Source organism: Lepidochelys kempii, chromosome 2 (assembly GCF_965140285.1).
Source record: "Lepidochelys kempii isolate rLepKem1 chromosome 2, rLepKem1.hap1, whole genome shotgun sequence".
NCBI lineage: Eukaryota > Metazoa > Chordata > Testudines > Cheloniidae > Lepidochelys > Lepidochelys kempii.
Window position 1 is genome coordinate 132,516,559 of NC_136381.1, and position 25,557 is coordinate 132,542,115.

Consider the following 25,557-nt stretch of genomic DNA (forward strand, 5'->3'; position numbering starts at 1 on the left):
AGTTGAAAGCAGCTATCAAATCCCCCCTCATTCTTCTCTTCTGCAGGCTAAACAATCCCAGCTCCCTCAGCCTCTCCTCATAACTCATGTGTTCCAGTCCCCTAATCATTTTTGTTGCCCTTCGCTGGACTCTCTCCAATTTATCCACATCCTTCTTGAAGTGTGGGGCCCAAAACTGGACACAGTACTCCAGATGAGGCCTCACCAATGTTGAATAGAGGGGAATGATCACGTCCCTCGATCTGCTCGCTATGCCCCTACTTATACATCCCAAAATGCCATTGGCCTTCTTGGCAACAAGGGCACACTGCTGACTCATATCCAGCTTCTTGTCCACTGTCACCCCTAGGTCCTTTTCCGCAGAACTGCTGCCTAGCCATTCGGTCCCTACTCTGTAGCTGTGCATTGGGTTCTTCCGTCCTAAGTGCAGGACCCTGCACTTATCCTTATTGAACCTCATCAGATTTCTTTTGGCCCAATCCTCCAATTTGTCTAGGTCCTTCTGTATCCTATCCCTCCCCTCCAGCGTATCTACCACTCCTCCCAGAAGTATCACTTCTGTCAAACCCTTTTATCTGGATTAGGTCAGGATGTACCTGTGTTAATCTTCTGAGATGTGTTCATGTACATACCCAGTATCTGTTGTTTCTTAGGAATGCCTGTGTTTTAGCAACGAACTAGCAATAACCCTTGCAAAGTTCATGTATTGGACCATGAACTTGTAAGTATCTGTTTTAATACTTGGCCTGGCTTTGGTTTATGGCCTGACTTTACTGACTATGGTTCAGGCCTCAGGTCTTTCACTGGCCCAGTGTTCCAGATGCTCTCTCTCTCTCTCCTCCAACAAGAAGGATTTTGTCAGGAAATCTGTTTCAGCAGTAAGTCTAGCAACTGAACTAAACATTTCTGAGACCTGCCACATGGTAAACACAGCTCACAATCAGTCTGTGGAATTCATTACCACAAGAAGTCATTGAAGGGGAAAAGATTTGACATTAAAATGGATAATAATATCATCCAGAGTGATAATAGTAAATGTTAACAAAAATCATGAATTTTGGAAAGATAGAAACCATCATGCTTTAGGGCATAAACTGTCCTCTAGGTACTGAAGATTTGAAAGAAAGTTTCGTCAAACATACTATACTAGTGCACTCTACAGAATTTCTCACTCCTTTCTCCGAAGGAGATGGTATTGGCCACTGTTGGATATAGAATCCTGGTTTAGATAGATCACTGGCCTCATATAGAATAGTAGTACCTATATTCCTATGTAGCTATCAAGTGAACTCACTGAATTTATAACCAGAATGGATTAGAGAGGGGAAGGAGAATTTGCAACCATTAGGATAAACTCCAAGAACAAGCCTGAATTCCAGTGTGCACAAAGACTTATTAATTATGGTTCCTAGATCTTTTTCCAAATAGGATTCTAACCTGCAGAGCAGAGGATGCAGAGAATAGGAGCAAATTAAATAACTTGAAAATAGCAAGGCTATCCACTGGGGTAATGTCAGATCCACATAGACTTTCTTAAGCTCTGGATGTCTGAAGTTCTAGGAAAAGAGAGTAAAATATGACCATGTGAAATGATACTGCACACATGGAAGTTTGATCCCACAGTGAGATAGGAAATAAGAGTCTTTGAAACATTATTATGCAGCCACATACTTTTAAAAGTCCTCAAGTCTCTAAGATAAAATGAGATACTGGAAAACAAAGATATTTGATGATGTTTGTTTGTTCTTCCCCCCACCACCACCATTCCTCATGCCAGCTTCAAAGGGAAAGGGAAAATTATATACATACAAAGCAGCAACTCTGTGATATATTAATAAAATGTGCAATGGTTTATGCTGCAATATTGAAATGATCCCAGGTAAATACAAAAGGAGTACTTGTGGCACCTTAGAGACTAACCAATTTATTTGAGCATGAGCTTTCGTGAGCTACAGCTCACTTCATCGGATGCATACCGTGGAAACAGATGATAGATGCACCCAAGCACTCTTGTTTAACTTTGAAGAAAGATAAAGGAATTTATATATGTACAGCCTGGTGGGATGATATGATTCTGGTGTATAAAAGGGGAAAAGGTTTTTTTTCTTCTTGTGAATTAGCACTGATAGGACCTGAATTGTTGTTGATGTAATTACCTTCAAAAACAAGTGAGATTCTTTCAAACTCACATCCCTAATTTTAAAGATCAAAGACACTGCCCATCAAAGAAACATATGAATGTTTTTGAGGCTATTAATCTGGATTATAATTAAGCAACCACCATAGATGTGCAAGACCGCAAAATCTGAATATGACCACATATAGTCACGTCTCATATATTCTTTCACTGTTTAGAGTTCAGTATCCACAGTGTATTATTTTTTTCTTGCTAAAGATTTATTTTATTTTCTAAGAGGATATAACTAATTATTGTTGTTCTTGTTCACATGTGTTAGAAAAGTAACATAAATGCTTCCCCCTACTCTGTGAAATATTAAAATAGTTATTTCGCTGGACTTAGTAGAATTCACCTTCCCTCTGTTTTCGGAAAATTAAGTAAAAAACAGGCACTTTTCTTAGTTGTTGGTACAGTGTTTGAGAGGAATAATTAATTGTTATGATGATTCCCATACCTGAGCCATCCTTATGAGGTGCCAAATTCAGGAAGTGTTCCAGATTGAGGTGTCAGTAGAGGAGGGTTTGGAACAAACTGATAAATTAAACAATAATAAGTCACTAGGACCAGATGGTATTCATCCAAGAGTGCTGAAGGAACTCACATATGAAATTGCAGAATTACTAACTGTGGTATATAACCTATTTCTGAAATCAGTCTCTGCACAAGATGACTGGAGGATAGCTAATGTAATATCAATCTACAAAAAAAAAAAAAAAAAAAAAAAGGCTTCAGATACTGGCAATTACAGGCCAGCAAGCCTAACTTCAGTACCAGGTAAATTGGTAGAAACTATAGCAAAGAACAGAATTATCAGATGGATAGATTAACATGATATGTTGGTGAAGAGTCAGCATGGCTTTTGTAAAAGGAAATCATACCTCATCAATCGATTAGAATTCTTTGAGGGTGTCAACAATCATATTCACAAGGGTGATCTAGTGGATATACTGTCCTTGGATTTTCAGAAAGCCTTTGACAGGCCAAAGTAAAGTATGCAGTCATGTGATAAGAGGAGAGGTCTTCTCATGGATCCGTAACTGATTGAAACAGAGGAAATAAATGGTAGGAATAAACTGTCAAGTTTTCACAGTACAGAGAGGTAAATAATGGGGTCTCCCAAGGATCTGTATTGGGACCAGTGCTGTTCAACATATTCATAAATGATCTGAAAAGGGGGATAAAAAGTGAAGTGTCAAAGATCGGCAATGATACAAAATTACTCAAGATAGTTAAGTTCAAAGCAGACTGTGAAGAATTACAAAGGGATCTCACAAAACTTTACGGGGCAACAAAATGGCAGATGAAATTAAATGCTGATAAATGGAAAGTAATGCACACTGGAAAATATAAAGTTATATGTACAAAATAATGGGGTCTAAATTAGCGGTTACCACTCAAGAAAAAGATCTTGGAGTCATCGTGGATAGTTCTCTGAAAACATCTGCTCAATGTGTAGCGACAGTCAAAGAAGTTAACAGAATGTTGGGAATCACTAAGAAAGGAATAGATAATAAGACAGAAAATATAATATTGGCACTATGTAAGTCCAAGCCCACACCTTGAATACTGAGTGCAGTTCAGGTCACCTCATCCAAAAATATATGTTGGAATTAGAAAAGGTGCAGAGAAGGGCAACAAAAATTATCAGGGTTATTGAACATTAAGAAGACTGGGTCTGTTCAGCTTGTAAAAGGGAAGCCTGAGAGGGGATGTGATGGACGTCTATAAAATCATGTATTGTGTAGACAAAGGCAATAGGGAAGTGTTATTTACCTCTTTACATAACATAAGAACCAGGGGTCACCCAGTGAAATTAATAGGCAGCAAGCAGGTTTAAAACAAATTAAAGGAAATATTTCTTCACACAACACATAGTCAGCTTGTGGAGCTTATTACGGGGATATTGTGAAGACCAAAGCTATAAATGGGTTTAAAAAGGAATTAGATAAGTTCATGGAGGATAGGTCCATCAATAGCTATTAGGCAAGATGGTCAAGGACACAAACCCATGCTCTGGATGTCCGTAATCATCTGACTGCCAGAAGTTGAGACTAGACAACAGGGAATGAACGGCTCAATAAATAACTCTGTTTTGTTTCTTCCCTCTGAAGCATCTGGCATTGACCACTGTTGGAAGACAGAATATGGGGCTATATGGAACATGGGTCTGCAACCTAGAATGACCATTCTTATGTTCTTATGAACTAACTTGAGTATTCGTTATTTGTCATAAGCTTCATGACATTTTTTGACTCATAGTGGTGTGGGTTGGTGTACAAAATGCTTCAAGGTTTTCTGAATTTCTGAACATTCTGCTAGAACATTAATTCAGACCAAAATTTTAAAAGTATTTATTCACTCTTTTCTCATAGAAAACTATCACTGAATTCATCAGTCCAAATCCTGGTCCTAGTTATACCGGATATCAAAGATGTCATGCAATAACTGAATCCAGAGTGTTATTAAGGGTATCCTGTGCATTTAAGAATGTTTCTTTGTCTAAGCCTTTAAGATGTTTCATTAGAGAGCAGTTGCACAAAGGAAGGGTAAAGGCCCTGATTCACCTTTCCACATTATGTGGTGTCCATGAGCAGCTTTCGATTATGGGTTTCCCAGGTGAAAAATGCGAGGGGCACAAAGTTTGTTAAGTAGTTGAACTGGAGTGATGACCCCCTGAAAAGTAACAGAGGTGCAAGATTGTTGCTCTGGAGACAGGGTAGCAGTTTCTGATATGAAGGTTCTGCAAGAAGGAAGTTGCCTGTTTTGCTGTTTGTTACCACTCCTGTTCAAGCAAACACGGCTTGTATACATTTTGTGAAAGAACAAACTACACTAAAAGCAGCCTCACCAATTCCTGCTCCAAACAGGAAACTTACCTGCAAGCTTCTGGATTCTGCAAACACTCAGCAAAGGGGCAGGGTAAAGCAGTGGGGCCTGTCTATAGCAACATCATTTTACCAGACCAGGTTTTGCTCTTGCTGAGCCAACTTGCTCCCTGGGGTAATTCTGTCTGATGTTCTCTCACAGAATCCAGGGAAGCAATTTTCAGCAGGGTTAGTAGGTTATATATATATTACTGTTATTTCAAGCCTTTTAAAACAAATGAAAAAAACTTCACAGACTCTTCCCTCAAAGTCTGTGCAGGCTGAATAGTCCCTTCCCCAAGTTTGCCCCTCACACCAGTTAGTTTATCAACCCATTTTTTCCTGGTTCTTACCTCAGAACCTTAGTAATACAGTTTCTCTAGCAGTAGTCCATTGGGCTTAAAGCCACTGGCCCCTCAGCTTTCTGGAGGGTATTGCTGACCCCTCCTTCCATTTCTTACTGCCTTCTTCTATGAGGATCAGCTAATTAAGTTCCAGCTCTTTTCCCCAGCTGCAGTGGGTGTGGCTAATCAGCCAGACAGTCAGTTGCTGGCCTCTGATCCCATAGGAATGGAATCTCTTATACCTTTACAGGGAACACTATGTTTCTGTCTATGCTCTATGTTGTGCTCTCACTCACTTTTTTTCTTTCCTTCCCCTATCAATGTATTTCTCTCACCTTTAGAGGAGCAATGCTGTTCTTTGAATGGGAGTCATCATCTTTCTTCGTCACCCCGAGCTCCCTCTAGTTGTGTCTCACCTGACATCTTCCATTTCTTTCTCCCCAAAATTGATGGGATTACCCCCAAATCCATTTTTGCTGCTTTATTTACTCATCCACGAGTACATTGTCACTTTCTTCCCAGTCCATTCCTCCTACAATCATTCCTTGTTCTCCTCTGTCCCTCAGTCTGTCTGCCTCCTTGTGTTAGTTTTTTGCTTCTTTCCAGTTCATATCCCACTCAGTCCGTATGCACGAACCTGCTGGAGTTGGGATCAGGCTCCTCTTAGCCACAGATCAGCTCAGGCTCAGCTACTGGCAGAATCCACCTCCCATACTTCTCACCAGTGAAATGCATGCTCTTGGACTGTCCCAACTCTGCACCAAGAAGGGGGATCAGGTAAACAGAAGGCAGCTTATAACTGTATTTTCCCAACTAAAAAGAAATGTGCTGTCCTTTCATTTGTACTCTCCTAGGAAACTTCATGGTGTGCCTATCACGGAGGGCCAACTTTGAGTTTCCCCTATACCTTAAAATCTTCTTTTACCAGGGTCTGGTTTTCCCACCACCTTACTTTGAATTGTCTTCTGAGGGGAAGCCTACTGGTATTCCAAGTCCCTCTAGCAGTGACCAGACAGCTTGCTCCTTTCTTCCAGCTGTTCAGAAGTGACCAGTTGGTGTCCTTTCTGTTCTGAATCTCCTCTTTTCCCACTATTCTTTCATTCTCAAATATTCCCAATAGAGTCATCTTCTCTGATGCAGGTGACAACTTCAATGCCTCATCCTTGCATTAATGTGATACAGAAAATGTGCATAGTTGCACCTTCTACTGGCCTTTAATATTCAGTAGTGGAGAGATGGTCCAGTTTACAGTGGGCTGTTACGAATCTATTTATATAATCTATTCTATTCAATATAGGTTCTTATACCATGCTCATGACTATAATATCTGAGTACCTTCCACTAATGCACTGAGCAATATGACTAACATCTGACCCATGTTCTCTCATTCTCTCCTTATAGGGAGACGTGTGTGCAATGGAGTGTCTTGTTTTGTTGGAGGAATTTGTTTTGTTTTGATTTGGGATTTGATAGGGTGGATCTTTCTATTTTTTCTTTAATGTACATGTTGCTATTTATTTGTGTTAGAAAAGGCAAAATCAAAGAATTGTACCTTGTACTTGGAGCAGAAGGTGCTGAAGTTTTGATGGTCTTTAGCTCCTGGGGATGTTCCTTCCACAGTCTCCATTATTTGTGGTATGTCAATATTACATGTAGCTAGAGATTTTACGATGACACAGTGGATTCTGTGGGAACAAAAGGAGGATGGTCAGATCTTCTCCCGCTCCATAACAGTAGAGTGTGAGGGGCTTTTGGGGTGTTGATATATCTACTACTTTGAATGATTGCACACATGTATTTCACCAGATGCGTGTGTGCGCCCAGCATGCCAGAGCCAGTGCACGCTGCGGTGGGACATGTCCTGCACATCCTTGTGGCCTCTCCTGAGCCTACATAAAGGCAGCACTGCCCTGACCCAGCTCAATTCATTTTCATCACCTGTGGCCTGACTCAGAAATTGATGTATAGTTTACCTCATGTTATTTTCTTCTCCAGTTAGCCAGTTGAGCCTTATACCTTATCTGTAAATAGTTAGCAGTTGGTAACTGTTGTTTAGCTTTTTATTTTATGTTTTACTTGTTTTTTTTTTAAATATTTTAGTGCTATGCACTGGTGGCATGAAGTGCTCACTAGGCTTTGAGCACTTCCCATCATGTAAGTTTTATCCTGAATAGTCACCCTCATACATGCTGCCTTTTTGACCCTCAGTGAGGAGCACATTGAGAAGTGCAGTATCTATCACTCTTTTTAGAAAAGAATGCAGCTTTCCAGAAACCCGCTCCTCAAACACCACCTATGGAGCAGGTAAGGCCTGCCTCAGCCCCTGGGGCCTTCACATGAGTGCCCTGCTGTTATGAACCAGTATGTATGCAGTCTGGCATAGTAGTCAGAGCAGGAGTCAGGTCTAGTGGGTGGAACAGGCATCCAGGTTGGGGAATGAAGCCAAGGATCAGCACCAGAGTCAATTGCCAGTTACTAGAGCCAGGGGCCAAGCCAGAGTCAGAACCCGTAATCAAAACTCAGGGCCAGAGTTGAGATCAGATGCCAAATACTAGAGCCAAGGGTCAAGCTGGAGTCAGGGTCAGAAGTTGGGGGCTGGGGTCAGAGCAGGACTGGTCACTGAAGATTGGAGGGAAGGCATAAGGACAGAAGGAGAGGCAAGGATCAAGCATAGAGCAAGAGCCTGGTGGGAACAGGAGAGAAGGTGGGAGAGAAGTAGGAGGCAGGAGCAGAGCAGGAGGCAGGAACAGGGTTGAGTGCAGGAGGCAGGCACAAGCACAATCCAGTGCATCCACAACAGAAAACCACCGGGTTGCTCTGACAAACTTCCTGTTCCTCCTCTTGGTTTAAATAGCATAGTTGGGCCAATCGGTGGAGCCAAGTGATCCTCCAGTCAGTGCTCCCATGGGTGGTCCCTTGCCTGGCGCTGTAGCCTCAGTAGCTTCTCAGCCCGCCCACTTTACTACCTATTGGGTGAATCAGGAAGTGGCAGCTGCTTGGGGACTCTCTGATCTGGCTTCAAGCCCTGGGACATCACACCTTTCATTCTCATGAAGTCTGCAAGTTGTCTGGCAGACCCCTGGACTTGCACTCTTCTCCACAGAGGAAGAGGGGGAAACCTTCTTCTTCAAGGCCTCCCCAAAAGTGGACACATAAGCTTGTCTTCCTTGAAAGAGAACTCAAAACATCATTGGGCTCTTCAGGTACCCATGATAGAGCTGGGCCATGTATACATCTTCCTGGTACTACAGCAGCAGGATATGGGTACCATGTCATCAACTCTGGTACTATCCGCAGGACAACCATTGAGTTCAGTACCATGCCATTGACTCTGGTACCATCGGTAGGAAGGATGTTGAGTCTGGTACTGCAGTGGGATGATATCAGTACCATCCTGTCAACTCTGGTACAATCTTTAGGATAGCTAACTGAGTCCAATACCATGGTGGACGGATATCAGTACTGTGCTGTTGACTCAGTGCATTATCTACAAGATGGCTGTTGAGTCCAGAACCAGTGCATGCTACTTCAGTGCTGACATCATACTGACAACCCCACAGGTCTCTGAGGCAGCAAAAGAATTTGCTTTGCCCTCTGTTCCAGACCATCCTGTACTCACAAGTCCATGCATTTGTGACATCTCCTGCAGTACCAGCTCTGTCTCCTTAACTCTGGTGCAGAGACTGTTAGTGGTACTGATATCAGTATGAGCTAAGAAGCATATTGAGGGCTGGGTGCCTTCTCTGGTACCCACTTTGACACCAGGACATGCTGTGTCAGTGGTGGGAAAGTCTTAGGTCTCATTTTCAGTCTTGGACTCTGCTTTGGCATCAACAGCCTCAGTACCAGAATGATTGTCAGCTTGACTACTGATCCCAGCATATTCCATGGCACTGACTATGAAGTCTTTCTCAACAGCAATTCACAATGCTGTACCATCAACATCTTGGGAGTTTTTTGTGGTATCATCTGCCATACCTGTCTCAGTACCTACATTGACCTCTTCACAAGGGACTAGAGATCAATCAGTTCAACTAGTGATCCCATCAACTTTCGATCCCCAGTGCCTACTGAATATTTAGATGACCGCTTGCAGTCTGATCAGAGTCCTCCAAAACTTTGTCATAGCCCTTGCGATCAATGAGACTCTTCTAATACCAGCAAAGACCTTATGGAATATGCCAGTATCCTTAGCTCCTATAGCTAAGTGCACAGACAAATGTTATCGTGTTCCTGTGAAAGACTTTGAGGGTTTTTATTCTATTCTGCCCTGAATTTTTAGTAGTGATCCCTGTCAATGAAAAATCATGTTTGGGGAGATTTAAATCAACCCACAAGAAGTAGGGCACAAGAGACTTGATTTATTTGGGAGAAAAAATTATTCCCCCTCCTTTCTCCAGATACATATAGCAAATCAGCAAGCACTGTGAGTTACATGTGACTGTGTGAACTGGGATGCAATGTCCAGCTTTACTGAGAAACTACCAGGAGGAAGTAAAGTCTTTCCTGCCAGAAAGTCGCTTAGTGGCCAAGATGGCACTCCAATCTGCATTTGCTGCATCTGATGCTGCTTCTATGGTAATATCATCTGTAATAACAATGAGAAAAGCTTTCTGATTACAGAACTTTGGGTATAGCAATTGGATATGCAACAAACTATGTTTGATGGTTTGTGTTTGTTTTCATACAGCACTAATGAGACTTTACATTCTTTTAAAGATTGTTGAGCTACTCTTAATTCATTAGAGGTCTATATCCCAGGCACCAAGAGCCCAATAGCCCACCACCACCAGAGGGGGAAATGCTAAGTCTGCCGAGACTAAGGAGGTGCCTTGCCACGAGTGGTATCTGCCTTTCATTTGCATTTCATTCTTCCCCCCCAAATTATCACACTCACGTTAAGGATGAAGAACATCTACATATTTTGGCTTGTAAAGAGGGCATGCACCTTTCATCCTGATAGGACTAAGCCTTTTAAGATATTCCACTGGCAATTTGTTTCTTATGCTGACAAACTCAGAGGTCAAGCAGTTACCACACAATTTCTAAATGGATTGCTTCCTGTATTATCATGGTTCATGGGAGTAACAGATACCCGTCCTCCACGTACACTATTGGCTCATTTAGTGAGAGCTCAAACTACTTCAGTGGCTTTTCAAAAGGATGTCCTCATACTGGACATTTGTAGGGCTGCCACTTGGTCCTTGGTGCATACCTTCACTCATCATTACACCATCATGACTGCTTTGAGATCTGATGCAAATGTTGAGAAAGCCACATTGCAGTTACATATTGCAGACTCTGAGCTCCACCCTCCTAATGGTACTTCTTGTGAATCACCTGAGTGGAATACACATGTGCAACCACTTGAAGAAAAAAATGATTATCTGTATTTTAACTGTTGTTCTTTTAGATGTTGTTGCCCTCGTATATTCCACAACCCGCCCCTCCCGTCTCCAAGTCTTATTTTGCCATGTTCTGGTGTGAAGAAACTGAGGGAGGGATGGGGTGCCACCACCCTGATATAGTCTCAGGTGTCACAAGGATGTGCATGTGTGATCTCCAATGGGTATTGCTGCAGAAAACTCTCCAGCTCTGGTGCACTGGGTATGCATGCACCTTAACGAATACACATTTGCAGTGATATCTCGAAGAACAACATTTGCAATACAGGTAGGTAACCAGTCTTTTTTGTAAAGCTGAACTGAAAATAAAAACACACAAGAAAAGTTGAAGCAAGAAAATAGAAGTGTCCAGCCTGTATCTAACTTCTGAAAAGGTTCATTTGATATACGTTCTAATACTGGGGGGGGAGGGGAAGTTTGGGGTAGGAGTAGATGTTCTTATGCTGTCCTGATCAGGTCTTCCATCCGTATGAGTGACACTTCTTATCATTAAGGAGTCCGATGGCATCTTAAAGACTAACCAATTTATTTGGTCATAAGCTTTCGTGGATAAAAAAAACATTTCTTCAGATGCATGGGGTGAAAATACAGATGCAGGCATTATTATACTGACACATGAAGAGAAGGGAGTTACCTCACAAGTGGAGAACCAGTGTTGACAGGGCCAATTGGATCAGGGTGGATGTAGTCCACTCCCAATAATTGATAAGGAGGTGTCAATTCCAGGAGAGGCAAAGCTGCTTTTGTAATGAGCCAGCCATTCCCAGTCCATATTCAAGCCCAAATTAATGGTGTTAAATTTGCAAATGAATTTTAGTTCTGCAGTTTCTCTTTCAAGTCTGTTTCTGAAGTATTTTTGTTCAAGTGTAGCTACTTTTAAATCTGTTACAGAATGTCCAGGAAGATTGAAGTGTTTTCCTACTGGCTTTTGTTTATTACCATTCCTGATATCCAATTTGTGTCCATTTATCCTTGTACATAGGGACTGTCCAGTTTGGCCAATGTACATAGCAGAGGGGCATTGCTGGCACAGGATGGCATATATAACATTAGTAGACGTGCAGGTGAATGAGCCACTGATGGTGTGGCTGATGTGATTGGGTCCTCTGATGGTGTCACTAGAGTAGATATGGGGACAGAGTAGGCAACGAGATTTGCTACAGGGATTGGTTCCTGTGGTGTGGTGTGTAGTTGCTGGTGAACATTTGCTTCAGGTTGGGGGGCTGTCTGTAAGCGAGGACTGGCCTGCCTCCCAAGGTCTGTGAGAGTGACACATCACACGATCCATTGTCTACAGCCACGCCCTAAGATACAACTGAATTTGCTCCAATTCCTCAGACAGAGACAAACACCTATGGGATCTTTATCAAGCATTCTTAAAACTACAGTACCCACCTGGGGAAGTGAGGAAACAGATTGACAGAGCGAGATGGGTACCTAGAAATCACCTACTACAGGACAGACCCAACAAGGAAAATAACAACACCACTGGCCATCACGTATAGCCCCCAGCTAAAACTTCTCCAGCAGATTATCAACGATCTACAACCTATCCTGGAAAACGATCCCTCACTCTCACAGACCTTGAGAGGCAGGCCAGTCCTTGCTTACAGACAGCCCCACAACCTGAAGCAAATACTCGCCAGCAACTACACACCACACCACAGAAACACTAACCCAGAAACCACAAAAGCTTATTTCCAAATAAATGTGTTAGTCTTTAAGGTGCCACCGGACTCCTTGTTGTTTTTGTGGATACAGATTAACATGGCTACCCCCATACTTGATTTCTTATAATTATTTTAACTTCCTCCTGTTTCTCATGTTAACTCATTAAGAACTGTTGAATAGGGGGCAAGTGGAGTATAATTTGAAACACATTTGTATGCATTTGTGTGTGCATGCGAGAGAGTGGAGACTCTTAAGGGGACCTGTCAACCAGAACCTTTGTCCCAAAGCCCACCTATAACTCGAAAAGACTGGCTTGTTGAAATACACTAGAATGTTAGCATTCTGATATATTCTGATATATTATCTCACCAGGAAGTTATTTGGTGATACAGGTTATCTCTACATTTGAGCTGAGAAGTATGATTTGCATGGACCACTGCTAGTTCTGCGAGCTAGCTCCCTAAAAATAGTGCTACCTCGTTACACATGGGTATGTCTACACGAGCTAGGAATCGCACCTCCCTGCTCAAATCTAGAAATAGCCTTAGATAGAATTTTTTTGGACTAGAAAGCTTTCTCATCTAATCAATAAGATGGAAGAATTCTGAGCAACAGTCAGCAAAGTTAAAATGAGTCTGAGCCATCACACCAATAACCTTTTTGATAGAGGTATGTGATATGGGCTAATTAAGGCAAAGATAACACACACACACACATTATAAAAAACACAGACTCAGTTTTCCGTGGCAGTTACAAGCAATTTACATCTATGCAGTGCTCGAATATTGGACCCAGATATCTTTTACTGCTAGTTCGGTTCCAGTGGAGGACATAAAAATGAAGTCCACAATTTTCAGCAAAGGGTCTACATTTTTAACCAGTTAGGAAAGATTTTTTTTCTTCTGTTCAGCTATGCATATTGCATTTTTTTTTGGAAGAGATGTTGTTACAGGAGCTGAGGGTATTATAATGAAGAATGCTAATTATAAAAGGTTCTTCACATAAAATGTATACAATGAAATATAAAAAGCCAATGTAAGGTAATGAAAATGAGAGAATATGTGTATAGATCAAGAAAACATGCATTTCTTTCCCATTTCATCATGTAAAACTGTTATTTGAAACAAGTCTGTTTATTGTACTTTTCGTTTTGATTTTTTGGAAATCAGAGACAGACCTAATCTCGTAGAATAAACTCTGGTTTTTTTTAAACCTAAACAACTTAAGCCTTTATTGTTCATTATTTTATTACTGTTTATGTGATTGATCCTGCACCTTTAAAGTCAATTGAAAAAGTCCCATTGACTTCAATGAAACAGCATCAAGGCTGACTTTATTATATTTATATAATTTGCAGCTGTGTAATATCTTGCATGGAATCTGGAGCGCAGTTTGAGAAAATGATTTAAACAGTTTTTTTTCTTCTCTTATCACTTCAGTATTTTATTTTCATACCCTGAAATCTTTGAGGGACAGAGGAAAAAAAAGTACTATATTTAATTTTAGATTTTGTTCAACACTGGAGTGACACTTCCAGGTTAATTGTGAAGCCAATTGATCATTTCTTAGCATACAGTGTGACACCATCTAATAAACTCTGAAAACTTTCTCCCACTTCAGTTCCTGAGTAACTTGTAATTTTCTTGATATGACAAAATAGCAATTTAGTATTCATGCTATGCCTGTCTATTCATTTTTCATTTTTCAGAATGTTAATGAGACTCAGCAAATACGATCTTTATTAAAGTATCTTTACTGAAAGTTCTGTTGTAGTAGCTGGAGCCTCCAACAAACTATGATTTTAAAATTTTTTGTGTAGACTAAGGCTTTAGAGTGTGTATTAAAACTGTCAAATGACTGAATCCATTTTTGTTTGTATTACAGACAACCCTGGTCTGCTAAGCCATGTTCCAGTTGATATTCGAATCCTGGATGTAAACGACAATCCTCCAGAGCTTGCCAGAGAATATGATGTAGTTGTCTGTGAGAATGCAAAGCCTGGTCAGGTAACCCATCCATCTCACAGTTCTCTTTCCTCTAATGTATGGTAAAAGAACAGATTTATTTCTGTTAATGTTGCGTGCAAAATAATTTTGATTCAATGAATACTTGAGCATCATATTTTCATAAGCGAAAAATATGAATGCCATTTATATTTTGTATACTTTGTATTTGATCAGACTTTTGAATGTGATAGGTGGCGGGAAATGTGTTTTGGGGATTTTTTAAAAATATTTTTGTGATGTTAACGTTAAAAATCAGATGTCCGTGTTCAGTCAAGATAGTCAAAATCGTAATCACATCTGTTAAATGACTATATATTGGAAACCCATGATCTTGTTTATAGTTGTCGTCGTCATCATCGTCACCATCATCATCAACAATGCTACAAAACAAACTCAATGTCCCTCCACCCCATTTGTCACTCGGTGCAAGATTCCTTTATGGTGCTCTGTACAATGGTAGATACAACAAAGCTGCCATAGTGCTTCTTTGAACATTTTGTTGTCCTAAAGAGCAGTTTGTGTGAGGATTACAAACAGGCTGAACCCTACATGGGTATCCCTGTGAAATGACATCAGATGTTCATAATGCAAAGGAGGCTGACATTTTTTTCTTTTAAAACTGAGGCTGAATAACGGAGTACTGCTCTACTGCTACGTCTATTGCTGGTAGGCTCCATCAGTGCCCTGGGCTTTACCATATTTCCATATTTTTCACTCTCTTTCAGTGTTTTGCACTGTTCGCTACCACTTCCTTCTGGCTATGCACTAGTTTGCTTGACAGCCTTAAAATGGATGTTAGGGTGTAATTGCTTTTCACATTTTCTGTTCATTTGGGGACGCATTTTATCTCAATCTGTGTTAATTTATGCTTAATGGAGAAATCTGGTTTTATGTGTTTAATAAAGTATTGCTTTCACCACAGATTATAATACAATCTGAGGCAGATATTGAGCAGCTATTAGAGAAAAAGTGTTATCTGTAACAAAATGAAAACACTCAAAATACAAGGATTCTCACATTTTTCTCAATGGGTCCATTTTTTGAGCAATAATGGCTTTCACATCAAAAACATGAGGAAAGGGTAAAAGTATTCATATCTGCAATGTAAGAAATATCCGCACCAAATCTTTAAACCATGATTTGAGGACTTCAATAGCTCAGACATAGGTTAGAGGTTTGTTACAGGAGTGGGTGGGTGAGATTCTATGTCCTGCGTTGTGCAGGAGGTCAGACTAGATGATCATAATGGTCCCTTCTGACCTTAAAGTCTATGATTCAAATAAAGTACAACTTCAGGGACTGAAGAATTGAACAAAACTAAATGGTGACAAAAATTTGTGAAATTCTCCTAAATAAAGTGACTTTCTTTTCTGACTTCTAGATATTATCTAGTGCAATGCTTTTATTTTTAAATTATGTAAATTAAAGACAAGGTATATATTGAATGCGTTATAACAGGACAAGGAAAACTCTGAAATTTTGAGTTTTCTTTGTTTGCTATGTTTTTAAGTCAGCAAATTAGTCCCATTGACAAAGATTTAAACTCTCAAAAGAAACTTCCGTATATGGGCAGTTTTGAGCAAGCTATTTATTAAATTATCAGATATTTCTGACCACACTGACATCTGTTGCTGATGTGTACTGGGATTATATTTCTCTCCGGAGCTATTGTTCCCTGATGTGAATGATGCCATGACCCTTGCTACACTACAATCTAACATCCAGAAGTAGTACCTCTGGGAAGGACTTTATAACACAGTAGTTTAATATGAAAGTGTGCTTGTTATTAATGTTTTATTTTTAAACTAGGAAAATTATATTGCACACTTTTTATTATTATTTATTTGTATTGGGGAAGTGCACCAAGGCTCCAGTGAGAATTGAGTTACTGTACTGTGCAAGAAACACATAAGAAGTCATGGATCCTTCCTCAAAGAGCTTACCATGTAATTGAAGACAAGATGCAACAAATGAGTTTGACAGATATTAAGAAAGAGGAGAGGAAAAATGAGGGTACATTGTAAGTTAACCATTACTTATGATAAAAGGTGTGATGGTTCAGATAGATATGATGGTTCAGAATAATTTAAAAGACATTTTATTGCTTTTATTTATCCTGACTTAGCCACAATTGATGAGAATGACCAATAGGATGTCCCATTAAGGAACTCATTGCATCAAGCAACCTCAATTCTTAGATTCTTAGACTCCGCACATATATAGTTTAAAGTACACCCAGCTTGACACAAAATCCCAATTTTGTATCTTTTCCCTAGATTAATACATTTACATTTAGCTGCATGAAAACGCCTGTTTGTTTGTGCCCAGTCTACCAAGTGATCCCAATTGATCTGAATCAGTGACCTGTTTTCTTCATTATTTACACTCCCCCATTTTTGTGTCATCTGTCCACTTTATCAGTGAAGTTTTTATATTTTATTCCAGGTCGCTGATAAAAATGTTAAATGTAGAACCAAGATCTGATCCCTGAGGGACCTCACTGGAAACACACCTGCTTGATGACAATTCCGCATTTCAGTTACATTTTGAGACCTATTAGTTAGTCAGTTTTTAATCCTTTTAATGTGTGGCATGTTAATTTTATGTCATTCTAATTTTTTTAATGAAAGTGTTGTTCAGTACCAACTCAAACACCTTCCAGAAGTCTAAGTATATTCATCAACACAATTATCTTTATCAACCAAGCATGTAATCTCATAAAAAAAGATAAATTTGTTTGACAGGGTCTGTTTTCCATAAATCCTTGTTGATTTGCATTAATTACATTAGACTCCTTTAATTCTTTATCATTTGAGTCCTATATCAGCTGCTACATTATCTTGCCTGGGACTGTCGTCATGCTGACAGACCTATAGTTACCTGGGTCACCTCCTTTACACTTTTTATAAATTGGCACATTAGCTTTCTTCCATTCTTCAGGAACTTCCCCAGTGCTTCAAGACTTCAACATTAATAGTCCAGTAAGCTCTTCAGACAGCTCTTTTAAAACTCTTGGATGCAATTTATCTGGATCTGCTAATTTCAAACTGTCTAACTTAATTAGCTTCTGTTTAACATCCTCCTGAAATACTAGTGGAATGGAAAGAGTGTTATCATCACCATCTGATGAAACTATATCATCTGTTTGTTCCCCAGATATGGAACCACAATATTTATTGAATACTTCTGCCTTCTCTGCATTACTATGGATAATTCTACGATTTCCATCTAGTAACAGACCAATACCATTGTCAAGGTTCTTTTTGCTCCTAGTATATTTAAACTCCTTTTTATTGTCCTTAAATCTGTTGGACATAGATTTCCCCTCGTGTCTCTTTCCTTCCCTTATAAATTTTCTACACTTCCTTACTTCTGATTTATTGTCATTATTATCAACTTCCATTTTTATGGAGCTGCCTTCAATTTTGGGGCATCTTGTAAAGTATTCTTAAAAGACTGTCAATTATCATTCACAGTCTTCTTGTTAAATTCTTCCTCCCAGCTGATTTGGTTCATAATTATTTATAGCTTTGTGAAACTAGCCCAATTAAAGCACCAAGTGTATAGATTGCAGGTCTGGACTTTATTATGCTTGCACATTATAAATGTGATCAAATCATGATCACTTATACTTAAGTTACCATTAATTTTTAGTTCTGTGATCATTTCTTCTTTACCTGTTAAGACAAGATCTAATAAAGAATTCCCCCATGTTGGATGCAACACTTTTTGAGTTAGGAAACATAGGAAACATAAAAGCTGGAATTGTATTTTCTTATTTGATTATAAAAAAACATATAGATTCAAACACCCAATTTTACATTTCACAAAAAATAGGCATTCACTTCAGCTAATCACAGGGCAAATAAATTGTCAAGCAACTCCATAAGATTGCTTCACTTTACACTGTTGTGAGTAAAAATCAAATTAGCTATTAAAAGAACAATTTAACAGAGAAAAATATTTTTCTTTATTTTAATACAGACTTGGGGCTTAACATTTTCCTTGAACTCCACAAATAGTCAACACAATGGAAAATGTACTTTAGGGTCACAGCAAAAATGGAATTAGAGTAGGGATTTGCAAGAAAAGAGGATAGTGGCCTTGTGGACTAGTTCACAGAAGGCATTCCAGTTGTAAGGGGCTATCCCCTCTTTAGTAAAATAGCTTGGTTTGGAAATTAAAACTTGATTGAATCCTAGAGGTAGGAAGGACTATAACCAGAAGAATCCTGTTTCTGAAAGCAGAGGGCTAAAATGTAAACACTAAGAGCTTGTTTTCACCACCGCACTACATCAGCGAAGAAGTGCTATGTTGAGAGGCAGAAGCTATGTTGGTGAGAAAGTGTCTCCCCACAACATAATGCAATGTAGACAGCACTTTAAGTCAATGTAACATACGTCGCTCAAGGGTGTTTTTTTTTTCAAATCTCTGAGCGAAAAAGTTACATCGACTTAAGCGGTAGTGTAGACAAGCCCTGAGTTGAGGTTCTGTACTAATAATTACAATAGCAAAATATTGCTCAGCATTTCTTGGGTTTCATACATTTTCATTTTTGAAAAATATTAAGTACTTCAGTTTAAAAGTTCCATCTAACGAAAAACATAATTTATGTAAGAAATCAGATGTATAACAGCAATGTATAAATGTATGACTAAAACTTGCTTTTCAAATATCACTTCCTGATAAGGCGATAAGGCGGGTGAGGTAATATCATTTATTGGACCAACATCTGTTGGTGAAAAGGACAATCTTTTGAGCCACAGAAAGCTTTTCTTCAACTCTGGGAAAGGTACTCTGAGCATCACAGTTAAGTGCAAGTTGGAGCAGATTGTTTAGCGTACATAGTTAGCATCTACCTTGAATGGTTCCTTAGAATATGTGCAAACTACTTATGTTAATGAATTTGCTCCATCTTGCATTTAGCTGTGATGCTCAGAGTACCTTTCCCAGACCTAAAAAGAGAGCTGTGTGGCTCAAAATATTGTCTCTCTCACCATCAGAAGTTAGTTAAATTAAAGATATTACCTAACCTATCTTGTGTCTTTAAAATCCTGGGACTGACTAGGCTACAACTATACTGCAGCCTTCCTGATGAGTTACTTTGCAGGTCTGTGAAAAACACATGGGTTTTGGGTCCAACACTCCTCCCACACTGTCCCAGCTTTTTGTGAATATCTATATATAGATAGATAGATAAATATGTATAAATAACTGTACAACTGATAGAGTTGGAAACAACTGATAGAGTCCTTGATAGCACTGTGAACTCTTAGAACTGCGTGGTTTGCTAGAATCTGGAAACTCTTGGAAGGAGTCAGGGCACTTGATAACATGATTATTAGTTTTTCAGGCTTCACAATGTTGAATTGATTAAGGGGTTGTTTCTCATTCTAGTTGCAGTACATGTGAAAGCTGCTGATCAATACTGCAAATGGTTGATAAATATTTAGTGATTATAAACATTGTTCATTAGTCACTGATTAAACATGTCTGAAGTTGAAAAAAGTAAAAAAAAAAAACAACCCTCAGTGAACTGAAGTAATGAAAATAGGTAATTCTAAATAAAAATTTAAGATCAAATGTGCCACTGAATGATACTTTGTCTTTTGAAGTGGAAAAGCAGAACATCTACTGTTTTAATGATCCTGGAAGTGAGGCATTGTGTATGTCAGTGCTTCTCAAGCTATCTGATGTGGGGGACCAGCAATTTTTTTTTCCAATATGCCTGCAGACCGGCAGCCGATGGCTCGCGGTCCGGCACCGGTCCGCGGACCACCACTTGGAGTAGCACTGGTCTATGTTGTTATCTTCTGTTTGAAAGTCGCAATAATTAAAACCCTTGTTTACAGTCTTTCAGCAGCTTTTCAATATCAATTTAATTCGGGAAACTCTTTGTTTTTCTTCAGCTTTCAGGAAATGAAAAAGAATAATTTGTATATTCAGTTGGTGAATGATTATCCCAGAAAAGCAACTGAAAGGCAAAGACTTGAACTTGATAATTTATAACCTTCTTTTATGCTGACACTGCCTTCAATGTAGCACAAAATGAGCAATTTAAAGAAATGATTGAAGCACTTTGCCCTAGAGATATCTTTTGAGACAGATTTAAACTCTCAGACCCACTGCTTGATGCTACATATGAAATAGCAGAGGAAAAATTAAATTAAGGGAAGAACTAAAGAATCAAGATTAACATCAATACACGATGGTTGATCAATCCCAGACTTTCCTACATTGGCCCATCAAAAAGAATGATTACTAATTTACATTAAATTTTCATGATTTCCACATTAACATTTACATACAATTACCATGCTTATCGCTAATTTCTACGTCTCTGTCTCTCATCCTTTCTCTCTGTGTAACTCCCTTCCCCTTGAGGACACTACAGATGAAGCAAAATCTCTGGTCTATGCCTAGGAAGGGAAAATAAGTTGTGACTGGCTTTTCTAAGAAAAACACCCCACGACAATACACCTAGGCCTCATCCCAAGTTTTCTTCTCCCCTGTGCACCATGTACTCACCCCCTCACACAATCACTTCTTTCTTCTCATAGCAGAATGAATAGATTTGCCTCCCACAAAATCAGTACCTCCCCCCAAAATAAATTCTCACCTCTCCCAAAATCAATTTTCTCCACAAAACAGAATTTTTAAAAAATCATTTAGGGAAATCAGTAATTTTGAAATGAAATTATGCCTGGTGGGCTGATGGGGAGCCAAGATCCTGGAAGCCCTGAGAGCCTCAGCAAAGCTGAGAACCTTAGAGCTTGAAGCCAGCACTTTCAGGCTCCTGTCTTCCCTAAAGCCTGAGTGGCAGACTTTAGAAGAGTTGGGTGGGCGAGCTGGCAGGAAACCAGGTGAGTGTCTGATGGAAACCTGTCTGGCTGGCAGGATTCCGTCAGAGCCCTGGCTGGGTTCTGTTCGACCTTTGTTGAAATCAAACCTTCTCCTCAAAATATTTCAATGTTGAGAAACCTGCATTCTCCAATGGAAAACTGTTCCACCAGAGAATTTCTAACCAGTTTTACCTAAGAAGTCAATCACATAGTAGGGCAGATTCTCAGCTGCAGATGAGTTCTAAAATTCAAGGGGGAGGGGGGCACAATGACATCCTAAGAGCTGCTTTATTTTATGCTAGTTGCCCAGGGTCCTAAGAGGCTGTACCAGCAGTCAGGGATTCCCCTGGCCGTACCTTTTTGGCCCAGCCATTCCTCCTGCCCCAGCAGCTAGGATGAGAGTGCAGGTAGCCCCACAGCAGCCCTAAACTGCCTAAGGTTTTCCTTACAAAGTGATAATCCTCCAGTGTCCAGTTAAGCAGAATAAAGCAGACTTAACATACTGGATTTATTTTGTTTTTAATTCCATAAACCTGTGGGATTTTTTTAGTGGGCGTTTTTAGGTACAGGTTTGGGGATAAGTTTGAGGTGGGGAAAATAACAGCGACACTGATTTCCACAGTCTTTCCTTCTGTTTCTCCCTCTCTTCCCAAGAGCACAATTTATTTTGTTTTTAATTCAATAAAACCTAGTGTTAGAAAGGAATTATTTCAATGAATCCGCAAAAGGATCTCACAATCAAAACACTTGTGAGGAGAAGACCATTTGAACATTCTGCTCATGACTTTCCTAGTCTGGCTTTCACCTTGCTTAGCAGATACATTCTGTATCCCACAAGAACTGCTGACTGATGCACAATAAATATAGCTTGAGACACAGGACCAAATTCAAATCAATCATAAGAGAGTGCAATTCCCCTTGAAGTGAATTAGAGTTGTGCCAGCTTATGCCAGGACATAATTTGACCATCAGACAGAAAGACTTTTACTCATACGTGTTTCAATACATTTGTAAAATAAAGTCCTCTTCTATGGTGTAATCCTTATTAAACAAATTACAAGATATTTCAAAGCATGTTAATTTATTAATGAGGGGGAAATAGCATATAATATAGATCAGAGTTCAAGGTCCTTGTATTCTGGAACTATTCAGACTCCAATTATGGATATTATCCAGACCCAATAAATGATAGCAAAACTTTCATCTGAACTGTGTGATAAAGTTTGAGAAGCTGATTAAATGTCTGGCAGGAAGAACAAGACTCATATATGAGAAATCCCTCCATCCATATATAGATACCTCACTGGAGGAGGACAGAAATTCCATTTTCCAAAATATTTTGGCTTAATTACGAATAGGAAAGGGAACCAATTATTTCAAAATTCATCAAGAAGGAATTTTTTTCAATGCTTCATGTAGATTTTGAGGATTTTTTTTATTTTGTATTATACATTATATAACATTCTACAACATAATACAATACAAAAAATGAAGCAAAAATATTTCATTCCCAAATGTTGAAATAGGACATTTTGACATTGTTGCACCTTTCCCTCTTCTCCCCCCACCCCGCCCAGTTTTCTTCTGCAACAAAATATCGACCCAATTTCATGAAGCATTTCAAATTCAATAGCTAGGGTTAGGGTTAGGGTCAGCCTCACTTCAGTCCCCAGCAAAATCATGGAGCAGGTCCACAAGGAATCCATTTTGAAGCACTTGGAGGAGAGGAAAGTGATCAGGAACAGTCAACATAGATTCACCAAGGGCAAATCATGCCTGACCAACCTGATTGCCTTCTATGATGAGCTAATTGGCTCTGTGAATATGGGGAAAGTGGTGGATGTGATATATCTTGACTTTAGCAAAGCTTTTGATATGGTCTCCCACAATATTCTTGCCAGCAAGTTAAAGAAGTATGGTTTGGATGAATGGACTATAAGGTGGATAGAAAGCTGGCTAGATTGTCAGGCTCAATAGGTAGTGATCAAAGGGTCGATATCTAGTTGGCAGCCGATATCAAGCGGAGTACCCCAAGGGACAGTCCTGAGGCCGGTTTTGTTCAACATCTTTATTAATTATTTGGATGATGGGATGAATTGCACCCTTAGCAAGTTTGCAGATGACACTAAGCTGGGGGGACAGGTAGATATGATGGAGGGGAGGGATAGGGTCCAAAGTGATCTAGATAAATTGGAGAATTGGGCCAAAAGAAATCTGATGAGGTTCAACCAGGACAAGTGCAGAGTCCTGAACTTAGGAAAGAAGAATCCTATGCACCGCTATAGGCTGGGGACCTACTGGCTAAGTTCTGCAGAAAAGAACCTGGGGATTACAGTGGATGAGAAGCTGGAATTGAGTCAGCAGTGTGCCCTTGTTGCCAAGAAGGCCAATGGCATATTGGGCTGTGTTAGTAGGAGCATTGCCAGCAGATCGAGGGAAGTGATTATTCCCCTCTCTTTGGCACTGAAAACTTTATATTTTCTGTGGAATGCAGACATGTTTCATGAAGCAAATTAATTTTGTCAAAAACCCAAACTTCTGTTGAAAAACAATTTGAACAAAAAAATTCAGTCAGCCCCGATGTACACACTTTGTACATGAAAAAAGTGTTGTTTCCACATTGCGTGTTTTCAATTGACTATAGACTTTCTCAGTTATATGGCTTAAAGTAGAGTAAACATGGATTTTCACATGCAAAAATCAGAGAATATAGCTAGGGTATTTTCTTGAGATTTAAAGTGCTACTAAAGACACCCTACCAATTCTTCTGTGGCACAGAAACCTTGAGATAGAGTATTGAAAAACTGTGGCATGTATCTGAAACAAGATCCTGTAAAATCATTGGCCTGAAATGTTAGATAAATGAGAGAGGTACATTTTTACACATTTGGATAGTAAGATTTTCCTTGCATCAACCACAGTGCCCACGGTATGTTCCGTCATGAAAAACTGGAAAAAAAATGCATGCATTTCAGTATTGTTAAAGATCATTTATTTCTAATAGTGGAGTGGTGGCTCAAAAGTTCTTAATCTTCCACCCCTCTGTATCTCTAGAAGTCCTCAATGTCAAATAAAAGCGAGAACACTGATTTTATCTCGCCTAAGCAGAAATGCTGGCTTTCCATGACTTACCTGCTCTTTTAGGATGAGGCCTTCAAATTGCAACCAAAGGCTACTTACTTAGGGATGCATTTCAATGGAAAGCACATGCATCTGAGAGGAAAATTTGGTCCAGTCTTCCATACTGAGTGTAGTCAGATAGAGCTACTTATATGAGTAAAGCAGGATTGAGCCCCAAGATTAATCCATTAGCAAAAACATAGTTTGTCAAAGAAAAGTGTACAATGTATGACAATATAAAGTATTTTTGCTAATAAACAGCCAAGTTTTTGGAACTATTACTTAATAAAACACACTTTCATTTTCTCAGGCCTTTGATCTACATTTTAACTAGCTATTAAAGGAAAAAAAGAAAAAAACTGTGAAAAGAAATTTCAGTAGTCCCAAAAAACTGACGCACTTGAAATTGAAAATATTCCCTCCCCAAGTATCTCTAAACATTAAGAATGAAATATCTGAATTTAGGCTGATCAGGTAAGGCATGTCAATCCTTCTTTCATTTTGCAAGGCCATTTCAATTACAGATATGCCTCTTGGGGTTTACCACCTTTTCAAAATGTAATGTAGAGCAATTAGCTGCTTACCAAAGTTTTAACAGGGGGTGCTGTAGTATGAGGCTGCTTAGCTGCAGACTTCAAGATTATAGATGATCTGAGATGTAATTTGATTGCTTACAATCTGGCAAATAATTGCCTTGATTGCTTACAATCTTGCAAATAATTTATTGTGGCTACTTTTAAAAATATCAAATCTTCCCCCCAACTCCCAATAAAATATAATTATCAGAAAATATTGTTTGCCTTCTTATCTGCTTCAGACTCAGACTCTACTGATTATACAGTAATTGTTGTATTATATTAGCTTTAAAAATATCATTTCTTTCTTTTGCTTTGCCACTCCTGTGTAAGTGGACATTGAGACAAGCCTGTGTACTTCAGCTTTTAATACAGCAGCACCCCTAACAGCCCTAAAAGAAGTTCAGTGTGGATGAGTCTATAAACATTTGGACACTTATCAGTCTACAAAACTGAGCAGGAAATCTCATGAGAAAATGTATTTCCCTCCCTGGATTTCTGGTCATTTGTGTGCAGCAGTTTATTCAGTCTTATCCAGAAATACCTTAAGA

The 25,557-nt window shown here is 39.3% G+C and overlaps 1 protein-coding gene across 3 annotated transcripts in view; it reads left to right on the forward strand.

Moving 5' to 3' along the window:
* Positions 1-25,557, forward strand: part of CDH18 (cadherin 18) — a 454,121-nt gene that overhangs the window by 400,611 nt on the left and 27,953 nt on the right. For all 3 annotated transcript variants that reach the window (XM_073332279.2, XM_073332277.2, XM_073332280.2), the window contains one exon: positions 14,348-14,469. In XM_073332279.2, the coding sequence (XP_073188380.1) occupies positions 14,348-14,469 (122 nt within the window). The remainder of the gene's footprint in view (positions 1-14,347; positions 14,470-25,557) is intronic.